General features: G+C 34.8%; 2 protein-coding genes across 6 annotated transcripts; both read left to right on the forward strand.

Moving 5' to 3' along the window:
* Positions 1–518: 518 nt before the first annotated feature.
* Positions 519–2,365, forward strand: LOC124303873 (mitochondrial chaperone BCS1). Its single transcript, XM_046761649.1, has one exon. It carries the CDS (start codon positions 745–747, stop codon positions 2,020–2,022), a length of 1,278 nt encoding a protein of 425 aa, XP_046617605.1. The 5' UTR covers positions 519–744; the 3' UTR covers positions 2,023–2,365.
* Positions 2,366–2,677: 312 nt separating this feature from the next.
* Positions 2,678–8,364, forward strand: LOC124303875 (MAPK regulated corepressor interacting protein 2-like). 5 transcript variants are annotated; one of them, XM_046761656.1, is made up of 6 exons: positions 2,678–3,321; positions 3,405–3,489; positions 4,269–4,390; positions 5,952–6,017; positions 6,713–6,784; positions 7,248–8,364. In XM_046761656.1, the coding sequence occupies exons 1-6, from the start codon at positions 3,270–3,272 to the stop codon at positions 7,274–7,276; spliced, it is 426 nt and encodes a 141-aa protein (XP_046617612.1). In that variant the 5' UTR covers positions 2,678–3,269; the 3' UTR covers positions 7,277–8,364. The 5 variants fall into 5 exon arrangements, with proteins under 5 accessions (XP_046617612.1, XP_046617610.1, XP_046617614.1 ...); XM_046761654.1 differs by having other exon boundaries at positions 2,683–3,321; positions 7,021–8,364; XM_046761657.1 differs by having other exon boundaries at positions 2,693–3,321; positions 6,731–6,784.
* The last annotated feature ends 609 nt before the right edge of the window (positions 8,365–8,973 follow it).

The following is an 8,973-nucleotide window of genomic DNA, read 5'->3' on the forward strand; positions in this document are numbered from 1 at the left end:
CTTGAGTCTTGAACATTGTAGAATCCGGTAAACCTCTTCGTTTCCATTTTCACCTAACAAGTGACTTTTCCGATTCATTTAATACTTCCCGGGTGACAAGTTAGGAAAATACCAATTCAACAATCAGTATTTTTCCTGCGATGTCTACGTCCCTGTATCGTAAGGTTAAATGCGACTATAGATCCCTGATTATAAGTACCGGATTTAAAATGGGAACACCGCAAATGGCGACGGAGACGTAGTCAGTGAGAATTGCATATAAAGATATATAAATACTTAACTTCTGTGTTTTCATTTACGACAAAAAGGAGATTTCTGATCTATTCCATATTTCAGAAAATATAAAAAACAAGTCTGATCAAAGAATATGGACGTTAGAAGAACGTACCGAAGCCTCGTGGGGACATCTACTATACTATACCCAACTGTCGGTAACAAATGCCTCACTAGGCTTCCGTACATAAGGCATTTCTGATTGGCCACCAGAATCGTACTTATCGCTGGTCGTCACACGTGCGTCTAGTTCATTCTGCCCAATTCTGCTACACCAGACTCAAATCTTAACCTGCAAGTTATTTTAACTCGTGTACAAAATGATAAAGTCTGGATAAAGCAGTCAAAACAAAAGACGTAATATTTCGCGTCTTACGTAAATATATTTAATAACTAAGTTAAAGGTACGTTAGGGAAAACGCTTTCATTACGGATTGTATATATCATTGTATATACTATTAAACTTTGAACATGACGATTGTTGAATATGTTCAAACTTTGTCGGACAATCCATATTTTGGAGCTGGTTTCGGGCTTTTTGGACTTGGTGCTGGTGCGGCTATGCTTAGAAAAGGAATGCAAGTTGGAATGATCCTTTTCAGGCGGCATTATATGATCACATTAGAGGTACCTTGTCGCGATAAAAGTTACCAGTGGCTTCTACACTGGTTAACTCATAAGGGTGCTAGGAAAACACAGCATCTATCTGTAGAGACAAGTTTTGAAGAAAAAGATACTGGGTATGTCAAGACCAAGTATGAATTCATACCAAGTATCGGTACTCACTTTTTCAGTTACAACGGTAACTGGATAAAAGTAGAGAGAACGAGGGAACAGCAAACGTTGGATTTGCACATGGGTATCCCTTGGGAAACTGTTCAACTTACAGCATTTGGGAGAGACAAGAGCATATATTTTAATATCCTTGAGGAAGCTAGACAAATGGCATTAAAGGAGCACGAAGGAAAGACAATAATGTACACGGCAATGGGAAGTGAATGGAGGCCCTTTGGACATGCAAGGAAAAGACGACCCCTAAATTCCGTGGTATTGGATGCCGGAATTGGAGAGAGAATATTAAACGACTGCAAAGAATTTATAGACAATCATGGATGGTATAGTGAAAGAGGGATTCCTTACCGAAGAGGGTATTTGCTTTATGGACCGCCAGGCTGTGGCAAATCTTCGTACATAACTGCATTGGCTGGTGAACTGGAACATGGCATCTGTGTGCTGAATTTATCAGAAAGAGGTCTGTCTGATGACAGATTAAATCATTTGCTAGCCGTTGCTCCTCAGCAAACCATTATTCTTCTAGAGGATGTAGATGCTGCTTTTATTAGTCGAGAAGAATCAAAAGAAATCAGGGCAGCTTATGACGGGCTTAATCGAGTGACATTTAGCGGTTTATTGAATTGTCTGGACGGCGTTGCTTCTACAGAAGCAAGGATAGTCTTCATGACCACTAATTATCTCGAGAGATTAGATCCAGCCCTTGTGAGACCTGGTAGAGTTGATCTCAAAGAGTACATAGGTTGGTGCAGCGCCTATCAAGTGGAACAAATGTTTCTGAGGTTTTACAAATTCTCCGAGAAATGTACACATACATTGGCTCAAGAGTTTGCCAATAGTGTTATAGCTCATAAACGTAACGTGAGTCCAGCACAAATTCAGGGTTTCTTTATGTTTCACAAGAACAACCCTGAGGAAGTAGTGAACAATGTATCGAAAATATGGGAACTTCAATAAAATAATATCTTAGTATCAATAAATACAGGTCACAGGAAGTGTAATGTTATGTACAGTATTCCAAGCATGGACTTATAACCTGAATTAATTAAAAATTTAGTTTGAAGCATATTTCGAAGTGTAAGTTGGCGTTTATAAAAGAGGACATAACACAGATACTTTAAATTTTTCTGAACATTGTGACCTCAGAAATTTGAAAATTAACATTTTTCTCCTCAACTAGCAATCTTTGTAACGATCTGGCACTGAGTAACCATATTTTTTTTACTAAAGTGTACCAGCCTTATGGCGTTGCTTATGGCATGGAATGAGAAAACGGAATGATAAATTATGTTCAAAGGAATAGCTAGTAAATATTTAATTTGTGTTTTGCAATGCCGGCCAGGTCTACTGCATAGACTTACGGTCTACTGATACATAAGTACACTGGATAGAGGTATCCCTACGAGGATCGCCTATGCTTGGCAGTTGACTGAGCGACCAAGCGTACGGCAACTCACTCATAGAGCCACAACTTCATGCAGTTATATATCAGTGGCCAGGTCATCTGACGATATGTATAGATTCGAATAGATTCAAGGCCACTAATGTGTGGAAAATCAAGGGTAAATCCGCAGGTAAAAGGCCGCAGGAACTGAGAATTCAAGCCCAAGACATTTCCACCTAATAGACAGAGCACTATTCCGTATCTTGAACTTCACTTGGAAAAGCGAAAAACATTGTTTTAACCGATCAAGAAGCTGTCTTAAGCGTTTATCTCTTATCATTACGGACGAACTTACAGAAACGCTCCCCAAAGACTGCTTCTGATTCGCTCTGTGATAAGCGCCACCTAAACAGATCAGAAGGCAGCTTTAAACGAAAATTCATGCCCCTGGGCCCAGTTATTTAATAGCTAAATTCTACAGTAATTTATGAAATTTCCTTGACTTCCTCCCTCTCTCTATCCGCAGAACCTTTCCACCAACAATTAGGTTAGTCTGCATCTTGCCCACTCTACCTGTATCATATCTACGGAAATCATCCAGACTAGTCATCGAAGAACACTAGCACTACTAGTGGCTGTTCTGGTACTACTCTCTTGGTCTCCGAAATGCGAACCATTTCTGTACTGTGGAGTTCGGTCTCCCCTCTAATTATACTTTCTGGTTTTAGCCTTTTTAGCCCGGTTCGGGCTTCTGCTAGATGGTCTCGTGTTTTCAGTTTCATACCACCAAGCATTGAGTAAGTTTTCTTCGTAAAAAATCATGTACACTGTCTCGAAGGGGCCTAGTAAAATCGTAGCAAAGACGCGAAGAGGTAGAAAATGATTTTAAAGACTCGGGATAGACAGTTAGTATTAAAGAAACAAATTAATTTACATGTCAAGTTAATTCTTTCAGGAATTAGTCAAAACTTAGAGAGGCTAGAAACGCTGCGTGATCTTACGAGAAAATCAGATCCCGATGAAAATCACGATGTAACTAAGTGAGTATATTAATATATAATTCGATCGAAAGTTATTGTTGGGCAATCGGTATAACGTAACGAGTCAATTTAGTGATGATTATTAAATCCCCATTGACGCAACAATCACTTACACCTATTTGTTCCACGCAATATTACGCAATGATAATAGTTGCAAGCCATCTCCCATAGCAACTGTAGAGTATTTATACCGTTCCTTACACGCCACACACCATTCATAATGTATTAACCATTAAAATTCGTTTGGCAACTTGAAATTCATTGAAAAATATCACAAGATGATTTTAGCTCATTCAAATTAATTAAAACACGATGACACGGACTTTACAAGTCATTTCCTAGGTGAACAACGAGTCTTGGCAAATTTATAAAATCAGGGTTTATGAATGAATAACAATAATAATTATGGTATTGATCACAAAAAAGAATACTAGATGATGTTAAAGGTTAAAATCAGCGCATTTTGTTATGAATTATTGAAAAACAGCTATTCGTGAAAGATAATGGGGCAATTGCAATGGTTATGACACTAGAAAAAATTATAAAATGTACTTCGAACCTTAGTCAGCTCCAAAGTATTTTTTTTAACATTGAGAATATATTGAGAATATATAAATACATTACTCCAACTGCTTAGCATATTTCGCAAGTTTAGTTTGATATGATTTATCGTTTATTCCATATTTTAATTTTTCTGTATCATTGAATGTATTAAATCGGTTTAAATGCTGCAACCTTTACCAACAAGCACTAATTTCTCTGTTATTTTTTTCTTTTAGTCATGTACCAAAGCCTGTCTTCCACATCAATGGGAAATCAAAATTCAGTTCTCAAAGGCACCTTCAGAATCAAGAGGCAATTACTCCACAGCACGAGGAACTTATTAAATTTGTTTACGAATGTAATTAATGATTTTAAACATTATTCTTAATCTTCAGTTTTTTTTTTTTTACATTTGTAATTGATGGACAGAAATGGTTAACGTCATTTTACTTTCTACACAGCACGTAATGTTGCGGGAAAACTAAAAGACCTAACATGGCAACATCGTAATATTTTAGATATACTGCTCGATTTTTCTACAATGCTCTAGACATCGCAGAGCAACATTTTGATGTCCGTTCTTTTAAATATACTTGCTATGTTCCTGTAATGATTTAATGAAATATGTCTCAAGTATCAGTACGTTACTTTTTGAAAGGGCTGTGTATCCGCCCTGTGAATAAAATCTCATTTGTTTTGTTCATCCATTGCTTCAGTAGCCATTGTTCCAGGCAGATCGGATGAAACAAAGGCTACCTATCTAATGTACTAAATACTTGAATCATTTTCAGTTAAATGTAAGACGTAAGTAAAGAAATGATTATAATGATAATAGTATTTTCCAACGTAGCGTTTGGTGTACCAGTATCTAGGAAAGGTGTTTTGAATCCTCAATTCAACACACAGTAAAATGATGTAATGATAATACTACTGGATTATTTATGCATAATTTCAAGTACACTGATTGTATTGCGATATTTCTGCAACGTTGTGACCGCCATTGCAGTATATTGCAGTATAGAAATATTGGAGAAATATTTCTGCAAGATTGCGTGCCGTGCAAACTGCTTATTAATTTAATGTGTTTCTTAAACAATTTGATTGCATAATGTAAAACTTGGTCTCGATAGCTTCATAACTCCCATAGAGAGGCTAATTCTAAAAAAAAGCTATTCATCATTGCAACCGAGTTCGAATATGTGTTACACATGGCACTTATGTTTTCAGCCTGGGGGGTCTGTAACCTTACACTCTGCATGGTTGTCTGTTGTTCCATGTACTGAATATGAAATGTACTTATCTATACTGCTTTGACTTCTGTGATAATATTAGCGAAAAACTGTTCTCAGAATAATCTTGTTAATTTTGGGAATTTAATATGAAAAAAAAAAAAACAGTGTCTGTAGTACTTATTTATGATAGTACTTGGTATGAATTTTTATTTTTTTTTTTTCTCGGCAGCTCATATATCACGAAATATATCATTTTTAGCTAATTCTTTTTTTTTCATAAGTAAATATGGTGGTATATCTTTGTGAAAATAATACATCATCACATACAACGAGTAAATCACAAAAAATCAATGATCGAACTCAATTTTCTTGTGAATGTTATATGTAATTATAACAGTTGCGGTATTTTCGAGCATTGCAGTTCAACTATGAATTTTGAAAAATTTCAATTTGCAGCTTCAGAGCCCAAGAGACAAATAGAACTATATTTATACTTGTTCTGAAACAACGTCACGAACATTTAGGAGAAAACATACTTACAGTATGTTAGGAATTATTACATTTATTAATCCATATATGTCTTTTAATATAATTTTTTTAAATAAGTGTTCATATTGCTTGGAATCATTCAAATTAAAGTTATTCAATCTATAGCTGATCTAACTATATCATTTAATCTCATTTCAGCGTGGAGCCAAGTTAGCACACAGAATAGCGAGTCCTCAGATGGTTCTGAATGTCCTGAGCCATGCAGTAAGTAATCGAAAATCACTGGCCATAATTTTGATTTTTATTCTCATTGATAGATTGCTTGCAGTCACATACCTGATCATCAACGTCGACTGTCAATTCTTGGATAAGTCGATTTTTTGCAATAGAATATAAAAAAAGTTTCGTTTCTAAAATTTCAAGGCACAATCAAATCTCACGATATAAGCTTTCAAAGTTATTGCCTTTCACCAATGGAAGGCATCTTTTAGAACTTTGTTAGCCCCGTGAACCTATCAGCAAGCACGTATGTGGGTAAAGGTTCTAAAACTCCTCTACGATTAGTGAACGGCAGCTTGAAAACTACTCGTGCTCTCAACTTTTTGAAAAAGAATTTTTTTTTTTTTATTTTTTTTTTTTTTATTTAGCAAGAAATCAACCTACCTATAATTGATGTTCGCCATTAATTACTCTGTATGTCTGACGAATGCTACTCACTTATATTTTATTTGAATTCCGATTGCTGTTTTTTTTTTTTTTTTTATATCTATCTCCATACAATATTTTAATTCAACTAATAGATACAATTTGCAAATCCGAAATAATAACTAAACGCTGTCTGAGGTAATATTTGCTTGGTATCAAGCCACTTTTTCCCTGCATTGAATTGATTAAAACAAATAGAAATTAGGTGATTTAGTCATTATAGAGCAAGTAAAGCAACAAAAGATTGATCGTTGGCCACAATTTCATTACAGGCCCTGGGGCGATAGTATATTACAACGATGGAGAACCTAACGTAGTCTTACAGGGTAAGGATGATTTCACATTTTTTATTTAATCTCGGCTTTACGTAAATAGTTGTTTTAGAAGGACGTGCACTGAATCTAGGTTCAATATTACAAAAGTTTTGGTACATGATTTCGTATTAGATATCTCAAAGCACGTTGTGAGAAATTAAAGTTTCGTGTATGTGTAAATTACTTCTGAAAATTGTTAAATAGTTCAAGTCATGAATTAATTGAAAATTTTGATCGTACAATTTCAGACTTCAAACCATTCGATTTGGAGTCTTGGTGGGGAAAGCGGCTTTTTCACAATATCACCAAGTCACTTTAAGATATTAAATCATCTTATGTTCAAAAGTGGCTTCAATAACAATGTGAACGAATGACACGAAGATCAAATCAGTTGGTTTCATATTGAATTTAAAATTGATGAATATTGAAGAGAGCGCACAAAATTAAATTTAGTATGAATATCTTGTAATTGCAGTTCTTGATTCAAGCGAATACCCAACGTAGAAGAATTATCATTTTACCGATATTCTCCAACAATAACTGATAGATTTTTGTTGCAAGAGATTATTGGTTAAAATTAGTCAAGACTTTCTTACATATAAGGAGGTCTTTAACATTTTATAAATATTAAATTTTAATTATGTTTATAGGTAGTTGAAAGGTAACTAAATGTACCCGCGACAATTTTTACACAGTGCCATTTGTTACACAGCAATTTGTAAATAACGGGTGCTTTATAAATTTGTTGTATATTAAAATGTTATCTGCTGAACTTCTATTAATTGTTAGCAACTGTAGATGTCATTTAATGTTGGACAAAAATACGCCAACTTTCATAGTTTTGTTTATTATTGTTTAATATGCTGTAGAATGTGTCTCTCAGATTTCTGTGCTGAATTCTATAGCAAGAAAATTATTATAACACACGCTATTCGATTGATATCGTAGTATCCTCATCATTGGTACACTGCTGAATTTTTTAAATTCTCGTGCTCTTAAACACAGCGTAATTTGTTATAGAGATACATACAAAATGCAATGTCAGGTAGACAATAAATAATATTATTGTTATTTTAAAGAGTGAATGTCGCATGAGTAAAAAAGAGAATTATTGAGTTATGGATTGAACTATGATGTGAATCTATCTATACGTGTATTATGTACATGTGTATAAGCACGATACAAATTGACACGTATGCATAAGGTGTCCGCTAAGCGAATGTTTGAAAATGATATCATTGATTGTTACAACACTTGTATCATTTAACTATTTTAAGTACTAGTATAACTTTGTAGACTGATACTATTAAGATTGTTATAAATTTATAAAATATTTTTACAGCGTGAAAAAATTAATGGTCGCTCGATTATCATAAACATTACATGAGTAGTTGTGGGTTATTGTCGAGTTTATGAGGTACACATTTCTTTATGCCATTAATTTATTCGCACTGTATTAAAATTGCAAATTGCAATTTTGTAGTCGACATGTAGTGAGAAAATTTGGCCTACGCTGCTGAATTTGTTATTAAAAGATATATATATATATGTATATGTATATGTATATAAAATATATATATCTTTATATTTTACCCTGTGTTTTCGTTGTTTCATTCTGGTCTACTTAAGTCATATCTCCCCCATTTATTTCTGTTCAAGGCAAAGTGATAATGAAATATTGAATCACACTCTTCCATACGTAGACTGAAAACTAAAATTTTCGATGAATGATTTAGGTATTGCCTTTTCCCCAACGCATTGCATCTAATTGTAAGTATTAGGGGCGTGCGGGTACTGAAATTCTTCGGGTCGGATCGGGACGGGTAAAATGGACTACTTTCAGGTCGGGTACACGGAAATTTCAAGTACTCAGAAAGTTCGGATTACCCAAAATTTTCGGGTACCCGAAAATCTCGAGTTTGCCGAAAAACGAAAATATTGATCCAGGACTCCAGCGGATGATCTTCGTATGTTCAGGAGCGGATTAGATAGTTCTGCCATTCTAGGTAATTCTAGTACAGGATACGGGATAAGGATGACCTACATACAACTGTTTACCAGATAAAAACTATATTGCACCTGTGGCCTGTTACTACAAAACGATGCCATGAAATATGAAATATTATGTGGGAAACTGGAACATTTTGAAAATTCACAGCTCGTTAACAACTTCGACTCTTAGCTGAAATTTTCAGCGTTGT

This window comes from Neodiprion virginianus, chromosome 4 (genome assembly GCF_021901495.1).
Source record: "Neodiprion virginianus isolate iyNeoVirg1 chromosome 4, iyNeoVirg1.1, whole genome shotgun sequence".
In the NCBI taxonomy this organism is placed as follows: Eukaryota; Metazoa; Arthropoda; class Insecta; order Hymenoptera; family Diprionidae; genus Neodiprion; species Neodiprion virginianus.